Source organism: Papaver somniferum, chromosome 1 (assembly GCF_003573695.1).
Source record: "Papaver somniferum cultivar HN1 chromosome 1, ASM357369v1, whole genome shotgun sequence".
Classification (NCBI taxonomy): domain Eukaryota; kingdom Viridiplantae; phylum Streptophyta; class Magnoliopsida; order Ranunculales; family Papaveraceae; genus Papaver; species Papaver somniferum.
In genome coordinates this window covers 230,875,217-230,895,890 of record NC_039358.1, presented here as the reverse complement: position 1 = coordinate 230,895,890, position 20,674 = coordinate 230,875,217, and the positions used below count along the sequence as shown (strand labels likewise).

The following is a 20,674-nucleotide window of genomic DNA, read 5'->3' as shown; positions in this document are numbered from 1 at the left end:
TAACATCTATAATTACTATTTTAATATTCTTATTATTAACATTGATGGTTGAACTATTATTCTAACTACACTTACAAATATTATTAAGTCCCAAAAATACTATTAACATTTATGTAATTATAATTTGTTTACCTTTCATGTAAGTCAATGTGTTCAGTAAGTTTTCATGTGATTTACAAGATCTATCAATAATATTAATCTCACTATTTTTACAGTATTAGATTGTCTATGTGTTCACACTTTTTAGATTAATTATTCTCAAATCCTTATTACCTAAAGTTATTGGTGTACCCTACAATTTTTCTTTACTTCATTACAAGTACAAACAATCAAATCAATCAATCAAACAAATCTTTTAATTATTGATAGCTTTTAGTGATTAAGATTTATCTCACATCCCAACCCAGTTCTACACTAATCTATTTCACTAACTGGCATTGGCTATTTCTATCTTTTCCCATTTAAGATCTAATAGTGAGCTCTGATACCAACACTGTAGCCGCCCCAAAGCTAGTAGCTGACTAATCCAAGAGATTAACTAAATAAAGAGGCACTAAGAATCTAAATCATTTGCTTAAACATTCAATTAATAAATCTGCTACAAAACTTAACCCGAAAACTATCCCCACTCTGAAATATATATACAAGAACTTCTCTAATGATACATATTCAATAATGAGTTGATTTACAAATAGAATACAAACACAAAATAACATAGCGGAAGCTAACTAATTAAAATAACTAATTCTTCGAAGCTTTCATCGTCACATGCACATCTTGATCTGTCTTTGAAACTGAAAGTGGGAATGGGTGAGCACATCATCCCTAAAAGGGGTGCCCCGCAGGAATAACAATTAGCTTTCAAGTAAACATTAACATGATTCGAAGACAATGCAGGTTTTATCGAAAGTCGTTAATACACGGAAAGACAGTAAAACACAAAGTGAAAAACTTCTTCAATGACATCCATAAATAACAATAAACATCCATGTATGATATGTGTGTTGCCGCACATAAGAGAAGAGTAATATTGATGCCAATTCCACACCGAATAGGTAATACTACGGTGTATCGCCCTGGCCATAGAATACTGAATATATAAAGGAAGAATAATGTTGCGGTGTATCGCCCTAGCTGTGTAATATTGCAGTGTATCGCCCTCGTCGTAGAATACTGATATTGTGTCGGCACGCATCTCATACCACACAGAGCACACAAAGATATGCATGAATTTCACAGCACACCAAGATTGATTTGTAAACAATAATGAAAACAAGAGAGTTCGTTATCGATTCCCACCTCTTTTGATGACAAGCCACGCCTACCTCGAGATCCACGATCCACTGTTCGTCCTTTGAATCGATCGTTGTTAATAGAGTCTAACTGTTAATCATACAAGAAGTCTAATAAGAAACTAGCTAAAATGGCTCACACAAGAATCATACAAGTCTATCTAATGGTTCTAAGTCTATTTATGGTTTTACTCCTTTTTCATTCTCTATCTTTAGCATAATTAAGAGTTTACTAATCCGATTAAATTGATTATATAATCCATAACTAAGTCTTTTGAGTATCTACAACTTTGTAGAATAAACCAAATGCTAATTCAGACCACAAGACACTAGTGGAAAACAGAAGTTCCGCGACCGTCAGAACAAGTCATATATACGTATTATACGACTACTTCCAACCGTCTCTGTTGGGGTCTCTGATAAAGCGTCGCTGTCTCGTACGACCTTAAGCCGTGGGTCTCAAAAGAACGACGTATTTTAATGGTAACGAGGTACAGACCCTTAACCGTGGGTCTCAGATTTAAATTATAATATAAAAAAAATATAGATTCAGATTTGCTGAAATGGCTGAATGGCTAAATCTGAAAAATCTGACTGCATCAAAGTCAAGTCAGGTCAAATTGAACTCAAGTCAAAGTCAAATCAAATGGAAGTCAAAGTCACAGCAAAGTCAAGTCGAAGTCAAACTGAAATTCAAATTTAACTCAAATTTAAACTCCAATTGAGAATTCAACTTCCATTCTTTCATTCATTGGGTTTAAATTACACATAAGAATGAAATTCTTAGTTCAGAACAACACATGTCCAAGCTAGCTAGTAAGTTCTAACGACATGCTCAACTAATAGACGACGTTCCGACAATGTGTGATAGGCAAGAATCAAAATTTTAAAGCTGCAGAGCTAATTCCAAACCAAAAGAAACATATAAAACATGCCTTGAGAATACCATGCCTCTCACTATGGTGTAAGCTCCAAAGTAACCAGGATATCAATAGAACCTACATATCAAAACACAAGAGTGAAAACATAAATGGAGAAAGCTGGGAATGGAAAAGAAAAGGACTATAAGGGAATTACTTTTGTGGAATGCTTTTGGTATGCAAATACTAATATCAAAGGGGAATAATGTTCAAGCTCGTATCAACAGGCAACAGGTCAATTGGAAGTCTTTCAAGCATACTTTCCTTTTCCAATTCGCACTGTAACCAATTGGAACTTTAAGTGTGCTAAGAGTTTTACAGATGACTTCCCTTTCTGCCTTAGACAAAGAATAAGGTGCATGAGGCATCTCTACTTTTCCATTCTAAGGCTGCCTGATCTGTTTGGTATTCCTTTGGTTAAAAAATACAGTGATGTAAACAGAAATAGAATGTCACAATGACATCAAAAGCTAAGCGTAATATTATCAAGAAAGGTTGCATCGAAATACATTTTCCAAGAAAACATTTCATAATGAAGTTCAGAATTTAAGTATGAACACTAAAGTAACCATTGCAAGACAAACACACAACGAAACTCATGTAAGTAATTATCAATCGAAAAAATGCCAACACTCGGGTACCTCTAAGGACTAAAGATTCGCATTCTAACAGAATTATGAACTTACAAAACTTTAATATAATAAAATATGCTTCATAGAATACACCAAACTTGTGCTATTTAGAGCACCAGGTGGGTTGAATAAGGCTACATTGACTAACAAGATGATCAAGTCTAAGTAAGCACCAATAAGGCTCTAGCTAGGTAAAGATGAAGAGGGTCTTTTAGGGACAGAACTTACTGTTTATCATTGAGATTTCTGCTGCTTATGTAGTCTGTTGTCACTTGTCACTCCATAATGTCCGAGTGTCTTCTCCTATTATGAATGCAGATAAAGGTATTATGTGTCCAGCACTTGTTTATAAATGACAATCTCATGACTCAAATATAATTTCATGAAACATTTTATAATCAATAATCAGATTAAAAACACCAAGTTATTAACATTTCACCTGGCTGTGCCACCATAGACGACAACCATACACACATACATACCAAATTCAGAATGGATAAGTCAGGTACGCAAAGTAAACCAAACTCAAGGATTTATAATCTTCTTAGACTAAATAAAATGCTTGCAAAATAAGAATTATTTGGAATTTCTTCCCTACTCACACAGTATATCAAGAGCCATTTACATGTTAAAAACATCTACCTTAATGCAATATAAAGTCTCTTAATTACTTTCTTAACGGAAAAGTTCTCATAAATATCTAAAAGTTCTTGGTTTAAGTCCCGAGCTAATTCATGCTCTAAGTTGTTCAAAAATGTGGGAACGTATCATGAGAAAAAATTGTAATAAATGTGTAGCTTTTCTGCATCACAGGGAAGTACCAAGGTTTAATACTCGCACATCAGACGAAATAAAAAAAAAACAAATTAAATTAAATTGGACCAAATGCCTAACCTTTCTGTAAGCATTTAATACACCTAATCACAAGACATTTGATGCAATAAATCCCTATCAAGTTTCAGTCAACCCCAAGTAAAGGCTAATGGTCTTCATGCACAAATGACAAATAGTTACCAGAGATACCCACTCAAGTAGTTTGTTAGACATGAATACACTAGTAAACTATCTTACAAGGCACAAATATTATGAAAAAATTCTTAAAAATAGTGCAATAAGGAGTAATTAACATCTTAAGAACAAAAACTAAAGGAGTTAAAACTTTGCTACCTTTTCTGCGAACCCCGTCTCTGTCAAGCAAAACACATCCTTGAGCACAACGGAGGATTCCAGCAGGACTTATCTGCAAGATTTGAGATGAAACTTATCTCTATGGTGAACTGGGAATGGAAAAATCGTTGCAGAGTACTGCATGATATAAGCAAATCCCCAAATCAAAAATCATTTTACATAAATTGGAATCCACAAAACTAAACCTAATAACATGTTACTCCATCTAAATACCAAAACTAAACCTAGATTTGTATGGACCAGATGATGGTTTTGGAGCCTATGAAGATAAAAATCTTCCATTAAAACCAAATCCAAATAAGCATCAGATATAAATATATGAATACACAAGAAAGGGACTATTGATTCTTACAAAGGCACCACCAAGCTTGCCAAGCATGCAATGCTTAAGCGCATTGATCCTCTTCAAATGCTTCTTCAACCCTCTTGCCTGTTACCACAGCCCTAAGACACTAATGAAAGTTACAGTCAACATACTAGTGAATATTTATTTGTATGAAATAAGTCCACTAAAAATGAGTTTCCACCAAACAACTGACCTTCTCTACCATTGAGACTACCATGCCTCTCACAATGGTATAATCCCCAAAGTAACCAGGACATGAACAGAACCTACATATTAGCACGCAAAAATTCAGATCTTTCAAGTTTATGGATAGGTAACATTCATGAATAATAGAAGATGCAATCATGAACAACTTAGTCTCAGTGAAGCACGCAGTTAAGGAAATAACCTTGCAACCCTTGGCACCACTTTCCATGGAGAATCTCAGTACGTCATAACATTCCATAAGCACAGAAACTTCATCAGTGATGCACAATGAGCATTACGTATCCACAAATTAGACCCCTTCAAAAATAATATAATAATTGAAGACATATGCACGATAAAATGTTACCTCTAAGTTATCACCAAGATTATCTTCCATAGGATTAGTTGCTATCGATGCTGCATAACAGAGATTTATGGCCTCGTGCAAATCATGGGTTGCCTGCCAGAATTTGTAAAAGTCACTGCAAGTGTTGATCTGCGATATTTTGTAAATATAACCAATGTCAGGTAATCATAGTGTAATCAACAAACAATGGATTTGCGATCTTGATTGGTAAAACTTCAACTCATTTAAAACATTTTTTCAAGGAAAACTGAACTCACAATTGGATCAGGAGCATTCACTTGCTCGCACTGCTGGTTCAGGCCAACAACTACTGTGAAAGTTGCATGATCATGGAAGTATTGCATCTCTAGCTACAACAGAACAAAATTACATGTATATAAGATCTGTGTTGTATGAGGCGCCAAGCGAAGCGCCTCACGCCTGGTTACCTAGGCGCGACTTAGGCGCTCTAGGCGAACATAAACAAAAATCCAAAGTAAGTATCCTTTTTAATTACTTTCATGTACACTAAGTCATTATGCGATGTACAGGACAAAAAAAGAATCATTATTATCATTACTAGAACTTACATGGAAAGATTCAAACTCTCTTCTCCCTGGTTCTACATCAACTACGTTATCCCAACCTATAATATTAGTATATATCACAGAACAAAGAGAACGAATCATTATTATCATCGTCGTGGTGACCACCTTCATTTTCTTCATCATCAATTCTCCAAAACCAGAACCATTTGTTCCTCCATTTTCATCATCATCACTTCTCCAAAACCAGAATCATTTATTCCTCTACATCTAAGACAAGGATTTGTTGGTAAACAAGACATATATTAGGAAAGCTAGGACATATATGAATGAAATTTTCTATAAAAGTAATAATAAAACCAATTACTGATGAATCTTAGGAAAAAATCTATAAAAGTAATAAACCAATTACTGACGAATATTAGGAAACAAAATCAATCACGTTAATCTGAATCACTTTTTATGTTCGTGATTCACGTTAGTAATAAATCTCTTTGACAGTTTGATTAGGAAATAAAAATTAATCACATTTATAGCCATCAAGTTAATTTCTTAATAATAATTTTTCTACCATATTATTATTATACAATGTTAGCAGTAACTGATAGCATAATTCTGAAAATGGAAACGAATTCCTATCAAGTTGCACGTAATTAGAGCAATTATGCTAAATCAACTAATGAATTATTAGCATAGTGTGGCCTCTAAGCAGAATTATACAACAGACCATAGAACAAAAACAGATATTGAAAACTATGTGAGAATTATACCTCAAAACTCCATTATCAATAGTCAAGATACTGACATCTAATGTACCACCACCAAGATCAAAAACAAGGATGTTCTTTTCTCCGTTTTTTTGTACAAACCATAAGCCATAGCTGCGGCTGGCTCGTTGATGATTCTTGCTACATTTAATCCAGCAATCACATCGGCATCCTTGGTAGTAAGCATCATTAAAGTATGTTGTAGAACAAAGAACACGACAACGATTCAGCTACATTTAAAAAATCCACATAAAAAATTTCAAATTCTTCCAATCCACATAATAAATTGTGGAATCAAACATGAAATTAATTTGATTTGGTTCTTAATCATTCCAGGAGCAGTAATGACAGCATTCTAAGAATGCTTCAGCGGTTTCCTTCATCTTGGTCAGAATCATAACACTAATTTCCTCAGGACTGAAAACCTTAGTCTCCCCATCCTTAAGTTTAACCTCAACATATGGCTTTCCTTCCTTGTTGACAATCTTGTATGGTAAGAGTTTCATATCTCTATGTACCTCTTTATCATCAAACCTACACAAAACCAAAATCACTCATAAATCACAAACCCAGAAAAATCTCCACTACCAATTACACAAAAAATCTTAATCTAATCCAAATCTAAGTATTTTTTTGACTTACCTTCTTCTGATAAGTCTCTTGATATCAAAGACAGTTCTCATTACAATTCCATCAAATCAACGAACACCAAATCAAAGTAAAAAAAAAAAAAATCAAAGTAAAAAAAAACAAACAGAACTGATAAGCAATGCGACCAACTTCTGCTTCATCACCACTACCACACCATCATCATCAGGAATCATTATAAGAACTAGTTGAAGTAAACCACAACCCTATTCATAAAAATAACACTACAATCGAAACTATTACCAGGAAAATCAAGAGATTGAAAATTCACCCTAACCCTAATATTAAAAATTAAATTTCTGAAATTGAAGATGTAACAAGATTGAGTCATAGATAATTACCCCAATGAATCATAAGAAGTATTTCATCATTGAAAACACAGATTACCGATGACATCGGTTATTAGCTTGAGGGTATTGATTTTTGTTTCACCTTCTGGATCTGGATCGAGATGAAGAAATCGATTCTTTGAAGAAGAAGAAGAAGAAGAAGAAGAAGGTGATGGATGTCGATGGAGAGCAAATGTTTTTAAACTTAGATTGGAAAAAAAAACAAAACAAGAAAAAGATGGAGATGGAGATGAGTTCGATGTGAGCTAGTGAATAGGTAAGAAAGAATAAAGATACTGGGATAAAAGATAAAGACGAGTACATTGATAAAAACAAAGAAGTTCTCATCCAGCCGTTCTTTTCAATAGGCAAATCGTGACCATATAAAATGTGGGGCCCAAAATCCATTATCAGATCTGCATCGAAAGCTGAGGGTCGGTGAATCAGTAGTTTTATGATGGCAAAATGATAAATATAATTTTCAATTCAGAGACGGCTAATTATCCTCTCAGAAGTTTTACGGTTTTTTATTAAATCAGAGACCGCTTTTACGGGTCTGCAGCCTAACTACCGTTACTTGGGGGTCTCTGATGTGGGTCGGTAAACACTCATTTTCCACTGTTGAGAGGTCCAAATTGTTTAATTAGGAAAACTGGCTCTAAGCCCAAGTCCACTAAAGAAACCCATTAACTAAGGTCCAGTCCACCTGAGTCAACTAACGATCACTAACGGTCAAACAGTCAACCAACAGTCCACATCAAGTCAAGGTCCATGGTCAAACAAGTCAAACAGGAATTGGTCAACGATTCAACTCAGTTCAAGTAGGGAAACTCAGTGAGTTAACTCAGTCTACAAGACTGGTTCAGGTTAGTCAGATTCACAAATGACTCAGTCAGATAGACTGAGTCAGAAACACTAGGTCGAGTCAGCTAAGATGAAAGAACTCGGGCTAAGACTCTTGCACAAAACATAACTCAACTACAACTTCAACTCATAAATTCTTAAACAAACTTCACAATCAAATTACAAACAGGAACACTGCTTAATTACCTGCAGTGGAAGCTCTAAGCTTTTACAAGAGAGATTCAACTCCATACTTACTCATCAAATCTTCATTCCTATAACTCAGTCATATACATCATCTTCTTAACAACTCAAAAGCAATTCAATTATTCTTTCTAAATAAACTTCATAATTTAATCACTATCGAAAACTCAGCTTACCTGCAACAACAAGCCTCCATTGATGCTACTCCTAACTGGAACCAAACATTAACCACTCTAACCTTTCTCCATAAAACCAACTCAAACACACAACCCAATCTCAACATTACCAGTTCAATTAGACCCATCCTACTTCATTACCATAACCGCTAATTCACTACACAGCTCCACAGACACCATGACCAACTCAACTTCACCACATCTACTTCTGTTATGCAGTTACAACTCCAGCAATACACATCATTCACCATACATATCATTTAAATTCAATCTCCATACCACCTACAATTACAGCTCAAGTTAACATCCTTCCATATTACATTTTCTACAGTCTATGCTAGTCTGATTAATAACAGTTCTTACTTAAGCAGTGTTCCTGTTTGATTCATGCAGTGTTCCTGTTTGATTCATGCAGTGTTCCTGTTCTTACTTAGTCTGAGTAAATCAATTCACATAACACAACACTTCTTTGATTCATGCGTATCCCATATTTAGTCACTTCTTACTTCAGTTCGCACAACTAATTTACACAACCACTACCAAATCAATTATACCACAGACATACTCATCCAACTATCCATCCACATACTAGTAGCTACAACACCAATAACTCCATCTGAAATGTCATAATCTCAGTTTCATAACACATTCATCAACACAACAGTCATTCATCACTCAATACGATTGCCTCCTTTCCTTTTCCAACTGGTTCACATCAATACCAGTATCAAAACTCAATTCCACATTCATATCAATTCTCAATACCACCCTTTACAAATCTAATATCAATCACCGATAAACAAACAATGAACTGAATGACTATACTGAATTAACTTAGAGAATCAATTACCTCAGGATGATCCAGATCGAGCAATTGAATTCAATTCTTCTTACTTTAACTCTGTTCAGTTCCTCAACAGTCAATCAGAACAACAACAGCATAAACCCCAATTTTATTTTCAATCCTCTTTAGAACCCTATCTCACTGATATTTTACAGAACCACTTCACATCTTCAATTAAGAACAAACCCATCTTTCTAATTTCTCATCTTCTTCATCTTCAATTTCATCCTCTTAAGCTTCTCGGAATTTCTTACAAACCCCAACTCGTTGATTCATCATCAAACAGCTTCATATCATTCAATTAAAACTCAACCCTCGTTTCTTTATCTATCCGCAGCTCTATTTTTCGTCTTATAAGTCTGCAAACCTTTAACCAAACTACAAACCCTAACTCAATCTTCTCTAACTCGTCACTTCTTTTAAATCAGAACCTACAACACCACAATCATCACCACTAACAAACCAACCTTGATATTTATACACTTGATTCGATCTCAAAATCCTCATGCACGACACACAAATCATCGGCAGAAAAGAAACAGAGAAGAAGAGAGAGAAAAGGAAGAGAAAATAAAGAAGAATGAAGAAGAAGAAGAGAAAAGAAAACGAGTTTATCTTCTCTCAGGATAAGGCCGACCAAATTTGCTAAAGGCACCTGCCAGAAGATAAGGGCGGCTAACTACAAAAATGACTATTTTTCCCTTCAAACAAAACTGATGATATCTTCTTCATCCGATATCTGAATGGCACATTCGAACAGTCTATCTCGCATAACTTTTCGAGACCTATACTATTTTTATATTTAGATTATTGTTAGATTAATTTTTATTAATTAGCATTCGTGTTTAACTAATCGAGTTATTAGCGGCTAAAACGTCTCTTGACTAGTCTAATATCGTTGACGAGCTTGAGGGTCTTTACAACATTCACTGGTCTTTTCTTATGAAAAGCTTTCTCCAAGGCAAAATCATGTGGAAATACATAGATGAGACAGAAACAAAACCCAAAGAATCTACTTTTATCATCAAAGATAAGGGAACCCAAATATCAGAAAGTAGTCTTGAAACCTGGGAGACAAATAATCACAAGATCCTGACTTGGATTGGAAACACAGTGATTACTTCAATCAGTATGCAGATTACAAGCTTTGAAGTTGCTAAAGATGCTTGGGACTTTCTCGAAAAAAAGGTACACACAAATTAACTTTGCTCAAAGATACAAACTTGAACAAGATATTCGTTCTATGAAGCAACCATTAGATCAATCGATTTCTGACTTTCACTCTGAGATGTCTGTGATTTGGAATCAACTTGCACTTATGGAGCCAAAATGGACAATTGATTTGGCAATATGGGAAAAATATAGAGAAGGGACAAGACTGGTTCAACTCTTGATGGCTTTACGAGAAGAGTTTGAATCAGTCAGAGGTGATATTCTTCATTATTCACCTCTTCCATCCGTAGAAACTGCTTTATCTGAGCTGATCACTAAAGAAACACGCAAACGGATCAAGCCAGAGATCTCAGGAGTATTTGCTATGCATGCACCTCGTCCAAACTTCAACAATCATAAGAATAGTTTTGCAACACAACGTGATTCTTCACAACCTGTTTGTCATAATTGCAAGAAAACTGGTCACATAGCAAGGAACTGCACTCTGCCACCTGCTGCAATACCGTAAGATACTCCTACCACACAGTGCAACTACTGCAAAGAACTTGGGCATTCTACCAGAAACTGTGGATCTCCAACCTCCAGGAATATGCGGAGATTAAACGCTAATGGTACAACCAGGTTTAATGGCTCAAGTAGATTCTCTGATGCACCAGTTTCATATGTTGAAGCATTACCATCTGCACCATCTCAATCAACAGTTCCGTCTAATACATCATCACTTAGTCTTGCTGACATATATGAGATGATTAAACAAGCTCTTTCAGTCAGTAACAATACTGCAGCTGCATCAGTCTTATCTACTTCCTCGGGTATTTTCTCAATTGGGTGGTATCTAGATTATGGAGCATCCAATCATATGACTTATGATTCAAAAGTTTTTGACAGTCTTTGTCCAGTTGTTGCTCCTAAGATTCACACTGCTGATGGAACTGTTTTCACCGCCAGTCACATTGGCGTGGTTAGAGATTCAAATAACATTTGTGTACCATATGTTCTTCTTGTTCCTAAGATTCAATGAATCTCATCTTAGCTGGTCAACTATGTGATCAAGGTTTTAATATTGTTTTCTCTCATATTGGTTGTGCTATTCAATATCTCAAAATAGGGAAGCTAGTTGGGATAGGCCGTAGAGTGGGTCGATTGTATCTTCTACAGACTCTGATTATTCCATCAAAACTCAGAAATTATGTTGCTTATACAACCTCTACATCTCATTCCACATCTCCTTTTATGTCTTGGCATTCTAGACTAGGTCATGTTTCATTTTCTCGTATTTCATATATGGTTAATAAAGGTCTACTATGAGGTACATAAGTAGACAAAGAAGCAAGTTGCATTTCTTGTAAACTGGCAAAACAACCAACACTTTCTTTTAATGCAAGAACCTCAAAAACTACTGAACCTTTTGCTCTTATTCACTCTGATGTTTGGGGTAAATCTCCAGTGATGTCAAAAGGAGGTGCATTATACTATGTGAGTTTCATTGATTATTACTCTCGGTTTACTTGGGTTTATCTATTTAGTTCAAGAACATAATTTCTTAACTTATATGTAACCTTTCAACTACGGTCAAAACTCAGTTTGGTAAATCTTTCGTGTTGATCAAGGAGGTGAATATATATCCACTCCTTTCAAAGATTTTCTCAAAACTCAAGGAACATTATTACAACTATCTTGTACTGAAACTACAAAACAAAACGGAGTTGCAGAATGCAAACATCGTCATATTATCGAAACAGCTAGAACCCAACTTGTTTCTGCATCAGTTTCATCAAATTTCTGGGGAGAGTCAGTTCTTACAAAATTTTATACCATCAATCGTGTTCCAACATCTATCATTGGAGGTATTTCTCCTTATGAATGCCTTTATGGTAAGAAACCTGATTACTCTGAGCTTAAAATTTTTGGTTCAACGTGTTTTGTTCTCCTTCCTGAGCGTGAACGAAATAAGCTTACTCAAAAGAATGTTCTTTGTGTGTTTCTGGGCTATGGTATTGAACAAAAGGGATATCGCTGCTATGATCATGTTAGTAGAAAACTTCGAGTCTCTAGACATGTAACCTTTTGGGAAAAGGTTCCATTTTGGTCTCTTCCAAACAGTAAATCCTCTTCTTTTGAGAACTTCATTTACACTGATTTTTTTTCTAGTGAAGTTTGCACCAATAAATCTCTAGTGCCTGTGTCTAGTAATGAAATTGTTCCACATACAGATGATACTCATCAGATTCCAGCTGTGTCCGACCGCTCTATGCCTCCACCTAACAATGCTGCCTTGGAAAGAGATTATGATTCTCATGTTGACACATTTCCACCTCATAATCGAAGACCTCCAGCTAAGTTATCTGACTATCATTGCTCGTTATCCACCATTATGTCTGTTTATGAACCAAGAAACTACATTGAAGCTGCAGCTATACCGGACTGGAAGGATTCGATGACAGATGAGTTGACTGCACATAAAGAAGCTGGTACGTGGGAAATGGTAAATCTTCCCTCTGAAAAATCTTTTGTTGGAAGCAGATGGGTCTACAAAGTCAAAACCAAGTCAGATGGGAGTCTTGAACGGCGCAAATCTCGTGTTGTTGCTCAGGGATATACTCAAGAATATGGCATAGACTATGAGGAAACATTTTCTCTTGTTGCTCGCATGGTAACTGTTCGTACACTCATTGCAGTTGCTGCTATTCAACAGTGGGATCTTCATCAAATGGATGTGAAAAATGCATTTCTTAATGGATAATTGCAAGAAGAACTCTACATGCGTCCTCCTCCTGGATTAGATCATGCTCCAAATCAGGTGTGTAAACTTCGTCGAGCTCTCTATGGATTGAAACAAGCACCCCGTGCTTGGTTTGAAAAACTCAGTAGTGCAATTCTTCAATATGGCTTTACACAGAGTTACTACGATTCATCAATGTTTACACGATCATCAAACAAAGGTATTGTTATCCTTTTATTATACGTAGATGATATGGTTAGCACTGGAAGTGATATTGAACATATCAGAGATCTTAAAAACCATCTAAGTACATGTTTCCAAATGAAGGATCTTGGTCCACTCAGTTATTTTCTTGGTATTGAGGTGAGCAAGTCAGCTGATGGTTATTTCGTTTCCCAAGATAAATATGCATCTGAAATCATTGCACGCTCTAGAATTACAGATGCTAAAATTACAGACACTCCACTAGAAGTGAATGTCAGACATGGTCCTTCAGATGGAAAGCTTTTATCCAATCCAACATTATATCGACAATTGGTAGGAAGTCTGAATTACATAACCATTACTCGACCTGATATAAGTGATGCAGTTCATATTATAAGTCAATTCATGTCAGCTCCTCGTTCTACTCATTATGTTGTTGTTCTTAGAATACTTTGTTATCTCAAGGGAACCTTATATCAGGGGTTGCAGTTCTCATCTAAATCTAAACTTATTCTTAGAGCATACTCAGATTCAGATTGTGCATGGGATGTTACAGATAGGCGGTCCATTAGAGGGTACTGCTTGTTCTTGGGAGATTCTCTTATATCTTGGAGAAGTAAGAAGCAGACTGTTGTATCTCGTTCAAGTGCTGAAGAAGAATATCGAGCTCTAGCTCATACTACTTCTGAGATCATATGGCTTCGTTGGTTACTCAGTGACATGGGAGTTGTCATTTCTACGCCTACACCTCTATTTTGTGACAACAAAGCTGCAATTCAAATTACTCATAATGACGTTTTTCATGAAAGAACAAAGCATATAGAGATTGACTGTCATTTTACAAGACATCACTTTAAGCGTGGAACAATTACTCTTCCTAACGTAAGCTCAGAATTTCAATTGGCAGATTTATTCACCAAGTCACATCCTTCTCATTGACTAAAGTTCTTGCTTTCCAGACTCAAGATGAGTTCAGCACCATCTTGAGTCTGAGGGGGGGCGGTTTACGAGATACTATAGTATCTTTTCATATCCTCTTCTTAATTGCATATATATTTAGTGTTGTCATAGTATTGTACGTATCCCTTGTACGCATCTTTTGTATATTTTATTTCCTTTCTTTTTGTTTGTAATCTCTGTATATGTACTATGGCTTTGCCAATCTAATAAACACGATGCAATAGAGATTTATCTCTCAATCTGTTTAGTTTTCCTCTGATGCTCATGTTTTATCAAAAGCATGGGTTTGTTGTAATTTATGTAAAATTGCAGATTATCAACTTGAATGGATCAAATTGACTTGCTGGGGCTCATAATTGTAAAACCAGGGTTTTACATGCTTAAATTGTTCAGGAAGGAGCAGTTGTGCAATAAGTTGTTGCAGTTGCTGTGACAACGATGATAACAGGAGGGCTACTGATGCTAAAGGCCCCTACATTTTCTTACCAATGGAATTGGCTCCTTGGTCCTTTGCTTGCCAATTTTTTCAAATTGGTGTATGAAAACCTCAAATATTTTCACAATTGTATTACTAGGTGATGAGCTTGTTTGACAACAGAAAAATGAGGAACATGACCGGTTGTGAATTCCTTAATGTTGTTACGTCAGCTAATATCTAGGTTTGAGAATTTCTGGCCAACCTCTTAAAGGAGCATCAGTTGTGCACTTATCCAAGAAGTTCTCAATTCATATTTGAAACAGTCTGGGTATTTCAGATATTTCATGGCCTAGTCAACTCAGTCAGCTTGACCTTATATACAGACCTAACGTCAGCTAACCGTTTTATTGAAAAAACGGGATGGAAAAGTGAAAGTGGGTGTATTTTATCAATTTAGAAAAAAACTGGTGTAGTTTAGGAAATACTAATCCTATAGGGTGTACTTTATCAAAAATCCCCAATTTTTAATGGCCACGCAGTTATCTTGTTTACTCATACTCAGCACTATGATCAATGGCGGAACTGGGATTTCAGAACTTGGTTTTTTTTTTTTCTTTTGCATAGTGTAGAAAACACCCCTTAAAATTTTGAACAATAAACTCTTGTATCGGTCTGCTCTGCGCAGTAGCTTACCTTTCAAAAATACCCTAATGTCTGCTCTGGAAAACAATAAAGTGAGAAGTGCTTGCAAACCAATTATTGCTAATAGAGACACCAAGATGCATTATATTTAAGTTCTTTTGGTGCATGATTCTTCGGGCTTAAGCCCCTCAATAATTCTACTTCACCGATTTCAATATGTTTCTAGAAAAATTTTGTGATTCATCTTCTCTGGTTAGAGACTTTAAAAACGCTTTGAATCTTTCTCGTTTAGATGACATCGTAGCCGACCAACCTTCAAACTTTAACCTGCAATAGTAATGGAAACATTGCTAATTCACAACCTTACTGCTAATTATTAACATGTTACTGATTTTATAGAAAACACTTAGGTTCATACACCTTTAGGGTTTCGGTTTTTTTATTACATTTGTTTTCTATTGTGCGGACTTTGTTACGATGAATCAACCAAAAGAATTGGAAATGACTGCAAAAGTGTTAAGAAGGTGAAGTCTACTAATGGAGAATACCAAGTTCCAAATTCAACTCATTAAAATCAAGTAGATTGTATCTTCTTTTTGAAGAGAATGAAAAGTCGAAAAAGATGCAAAAAGAATGAGGTCATTCCGATATCGGACGAAAAAGTTATGGTCAAAATAAGATCGAAAAAACTTGAGTCTACAGAGAGAGGTTCGGTTGATAACTCATCAGCACGAGTCAGCCAAACCTGGAGCCTACAAATCAAGATTTTTTAAGTGTTTATAGAGATATGTTCGGCTTGAAAGTGATCTAATCGAATCGGCCAAACCTGACAACCACCTGGGGTAAATTTTACTTCTTAGGTTCGGCCGGGAAAGGTTGGCAAGGTATTAGTCGAACCTGACACTGTTCTGGGACATATTTAGAAGCAAAAATGACTTCTACCTCAAGTTTCGCTTATAAACAAACTATCGAATCAGCCGAACATGTCTTATTAATGGAACCTTGAGAAATGGTGTCAGGTTCGGCTGATAATTGGTATGAACTTATAAGTCGAACTGTTCATAAGCACTTTCAGGGTGAAAAACAATGAACAGTTCGGTTGAGAATTAAGACTAATTATCAGCCGAACATCAATCTATGATCGTTAAAACCCAACTTTTTTCCGAATCAAACCTAATCTATCAATCATAAACAATAAAATAAGAGATGGGTTTGTAATAAATACTTTTTAATCCTCATTTCAGGAGTTGGTTCTTCATTCGGTTCAATTTCTGGTTCAATTTCAGTTTCTACACCTTCATCTTCTATATGTTCAATTGATGAATTAAAAGAGGATCCAGAACGTCTATTTATACTATTTGCATTGTGCGAGTCATTATATAGTTGAATTTAATCGATGATCAAATTTTTACCAATTTACGACTAATTGTGGATGAAACAAAATTTGTCAGAAGGTTCGCGAGGGTTAGGAGAAGGAAGAAAAAGAGAAGTTTAGGATAGACAACTGATTTTGATTTTCAATTTTAAATTTTTTATATGAATGTAAGGGTGGATTAGTGATTTAAATTATTTAAAGGTATATAGGTAATTGAATTAATATTAGACACCCCTTATAAAGTCATCCTAGATGGGAAAACAATTATGTATGCCAGAAATTTTCATGTATGCCCTAAAACATGGTTCTTTTTTAACTTCCCACAAATAGTGAGCAAGAATAAAGTCTAGGCCTTTACATATACTTTTGCATATCCAATAAGCATCTTTGGTTTGGGATCATGTAGAATGACAACCCATATTTCAGAAGAATTGCGAATTACGTTCTACGCAATTTTAGCAAAAAAAGCCAGGTTGAAGTGTTTTAGCTTTTTAAAACCAAAACCACCTTGAAGTTTGTGAAAACACACATTATCCCGCCAAGCTTTAGGGTAACTACCTCCTGGTTGGTTTTTACCCCACCAGAAGTATTTTTGGGACTTCTCCATCTAATAAGAAACATCAACAGGAAGAAGGAATGCATTCATGTGATAGATTGAAGAAGATTTTAAGACATGAATGACCATAATGGATCTGCCAGATTGTGTCAGATGTTTCCCTTTCCACTTAGCATCTCTTTTGTCGAAATGATCCGTTAGGTGATCAAAAGCCTCATTCTTTGATCTACCAACAAAAACGGGAATACTTAGGTATTTCTCTTTAAGATCAATTTTAAATTGTCTAATAAGGGAAACACAAAGCTCTTGGTTGCAATTCTTAAGAAACCAGATTTTTATAGGTTAATAACCTGACCAGAACAAGCACTGAAAACATTAATTTAAGACATAATATTATCAGATTCAACATTACTAAATATAAGGAAATACTATGCGAAAAACAGATGAGAGATGCTAGGAGCATCCTTAGTTACCTTAATCCCATGAATGAGTTTAGCAGATTCAACATTCAGGAGATATCGAGAATATGATCTCCATACAAAGAATAAAATGGTAAGGAAACAGGACGTTTCCTTGCCTTAAACCTCTAGTGGGTTTAAAAGAGCGACGTACATGGGGTACCATTAAGCATTATGGATATGTTGGTAGTGATAATGCATTGGTGGATTAGCTCACACTAGTCACTAGAAAACCCAAATATTTTAAGAATGTCAATAAGAAAGGGCCACTCAACTTTGTCGAAAGATTTCGATATATCTAACTTTAGACCCATAATCCCACTTCTATCTTTTTTTCCTTTTCATGGTATGAACCAGTTCATGGGCTTTCATCACATTTTCTTGAATATGGAATGGTGAAACAATGTTTTCTAGCAATGGTTTCATCCTATGGAGAATGATATTAGATAATTTTGTAACTAGAGTTACAAAGAGAAATAAGTCTAAAATCTATATGGGAAGAAGGATTATTAGCCTTAGGGATTAGACCGAGAAAAGTATGGTTCATTTATTTGAGAATGTATTTAGTTTCAAAGAAATTAATTAACCATGAGTCATACATCATATCATTTATAAAAAGTACCATGTTTTGCTTATAAAATCTTGGTGGGAATCCATCAGGTCTTGGAGCACTCCATAAAGACATTTGATTGATGATACTTCCTACTTCCTCTATAGTGATGAGACTCAATAACTTATCATTATCCATATCACTAATACCGGGTCAAGACAGTTGAGAAAATCTCTATTGAGAAGTGAGTTAGTTGAATTACTAGTGCCGCTGAAATGAGAGATTAAAAGGTCTTCAAGATTTTTTCTATCACTAGCCATGGAAGTTAAGAGCAAGAATACGGTTTAAATGCTTTCTCCTATTAATATAAGTATGATAATAGTTAGTATTCTTATCATAGTTTTTCATATATTCCTGCCTTGAATTTTGAGGATAGAAATCCTCTTGAATTTTCGGCCAATGTTCAAAAGAATGCTCAATATTCTTAATAGATTCAACGTATGAAGAGCTAAGAGGTTGGCAATTCGGAGCGTGGAGTCCATTCTCCAACTCTCTGACCCTGTAGTCAATGTTGCCAAACTGATTGGTAATGTATTTTTCCAACCATATTTAGACATTTATTAACTTATAAGTAAACTGATAAGCAGGTGAACCCTGACTTCTTATTCATATGAGTTTTTAATCACCTCACGAGAAGTTGGGTCTATAAACCAACACTTATAATATCTATAAGGGTTATTCCTTTGATTAGAATCAGGATTAGTAACCAAGAAAATTGGTAAATGGTCAGAGCCTATTAATCAATACGGAATTTTTTTTTAACTTTCATAATGATCCATCCAATGACCATTGACCAAAGTCTTGTTAAATCTGGCTTTTACAAGATTTGAAGGGGGCTGTATATATTTTTTTTTTTGATCGGTAAAGAAAATGTATTGATCAAAACATGAGAGGGTACAAAAAGGCTTCTACCACCCTCAAAGTTATAAAGAAATGAAGAAAAGTGGAGGAAAAAGAGTTACAGACAACTTCTGGAAAAAACAAAAATTACATGGTGTCAAAAAAAATTCTTCGCCAACTGGAAATTACGTCTTGAAAAGAAACAGTCTCTGGATCATGAAACAAAAGACACCACTTGAAAAGACAATACTTGATCTTCTATTGACAAGCAATTGCATTAGCTTGTTTATTTTGGAAAGCTCTCTCATTTCTGGCAAGCCAAATGCCCCAGAGAATTTCCACTGAGATCATTGACAAAATATGATATTCCTGCTTAGCATTAAAAGACACATTCCAAGAAAAAAGCATTGAAAAGATGTCATATGGCATGGTAAAAGCCAATTCAGCTTCTGTCTGAAATGATCCCATACTTCTGTTGCAAACTCATAATGAAGAAAGAGATGAGTTGATGATTCAGGCTGAGAACAAAATAAGCAACTTTGAGGCACTGCAATATTTCTCCCTGCAAGAATATCCCTAGTCGGCAAGCTATTATGAGCAAGAGTCCATAAGAAGACACATATCTTAGAAGGACATTTCAACTTCCAAATGTAGTTAAAAATATGAGAAGAATCATTATCTGTAGGTTCTTGAACAAGAGAATCATATGAAGATTTCACAGTGAAAGAACCTTTACTGCCTATATCCCAAATAATTTCATCATCCGCACTGGAATCAAGAGAGACCATCTGTAATTTACTTTGAAGTTCTTCAAATTCAGTTCTAACAACACTATTTTGTCTTCTAGGAACCTCCAGATTCCATTGATTTGCTTCCCCTTGAAAAATCTCTGCAATGGATTTGTCTTTTGTTCTAGAAACTGAAAATAAGTTTGGGTATTTCAAATATAAAGGAACCTCTAAAAGCCATCTATCCATCCAAAAACTTATAGTTCTACCAGATTTAGCTTTAAATTTAACATGGCTTCTGAATAAGGAATTACACTGCATTATCCCCTTCCAAACTGATTTCCCATAAGTACCTTTAGGAATCTTAGAAAACCAATTCATTGGATCATAACCATATTTCTCATACACAATTTCCCTCCATAAAACCTCTTTCTCTGTTGCAAACCTCCAAAGCCATTTTTTTAAGAGAGCTTGATTCATCTTCTTAATACTTTTAATACCCAAACCTCCAAATTTTCTTCTTTTGCAAAGAGTGGACACCTTACTAGATGCATTTTTTCCTTCCTTTATTATCATGCCACAAGAAATCTCTTATGATTTTCTTAATCTTCTTAGCTACTGAAATGGGTATTACAAACAAAAACATATAATAGGTAAACTAGCTAACACACTATTGATTAAAACTATTTTACATGATCTACTAAGCAGTGTCTTGTTCCAAC

The 20,674-nt window shown here is 35.2% G+C and overlaps 2 protein-coding genes and 1 long non-coding RNA gene across 3 annotated transcripts; 1 reads left to right on the top strand and 2 right to left on the bottom strand.

Moving 5' to 3' along the window:
- Positions 1–3,622: 3,622 nt before the first annotated feature.
- Positions 3,623–5,736, bottom strand: LOC113338309. The gene is made up of 8 exons (XR_003354720.1): positions 5,501–5,736; positions 5,189–5,281; positions 4,932–5,060; positions 4,767–4,834; positions 4,572–4,644; positions 4,385–4,484; positions 4,012–4,084; positions 3,623–3,646 (listed from the first exon to the last, which is right to left on the bottom strand). It is a non-coding gene; the product is annotated as an uncharacterized LOC113338309 (long non-coding RNA).
- Positions 5,737–6,543: 807 nt separating this feature from the next.
- LOC113338300 (luminal-binding protein 4-like) lies at positions 6,544–6,951 on the bottom strand. The gene is made up of 2 exons (XM_026583747.1): positions 6,865–6,951; positions 6,544–6,756 (listed from the first exon to the last, which is right to left on the bottom strand). The coding sequence occupies exons 1-2, from the start codon at positions 6,903–6,905 to the stop codon at positions 6,546–6,548; spliced, it is 252 nt and encodes an 83-aa protein (XP_026439532.1). The 5' UTR covers positions 6,906–6,951; the 3' UTR covers positions 6,544–6,545.
- Positions 6,952–13,200: 6,249 nt separating this feature from the next.
- Positions 13,201–14,304, top strand: LOC113272033 (uncharacterized mitochondrial protein AtMg00810-like). The gene has a single exon (XM_026521948.1). It carries the CDS (start codon positions 13,201–13,203, stop codon positions 14,302–14,304), a length of 1,104 nt encoding a protein of 367 aa, XP_026377733.1.
- The last annotated feature ends 6,370 nt before the right edge of the window (positions 14,305–20,674 follow it).

Excerpts from the sequence above, each read along its gene's own strand:
- LOC113338300 (XM_026583747.1), bottom strand. The coding sequence starts at position 6,905 with ATGAGAACTGTCTTTGATATCAAGAGACTTATCAGAAGAAG. Across the intron at positions 6,757-6,864 it reads AAGAGACTTATCAGAAGAAG|GTTTGATGATAAAGAGGTAC; the intron begins GTAAGTCAAAAA and ends GGTTTTGTGTAG.
- LOC113272033 (XM_026521948.1), top strand. The coding sequence starts at position 13,201 with ATGCGTCCTCCTCCTGGATTAGATCATGCTCCAAATCAGGTGTGTAAA.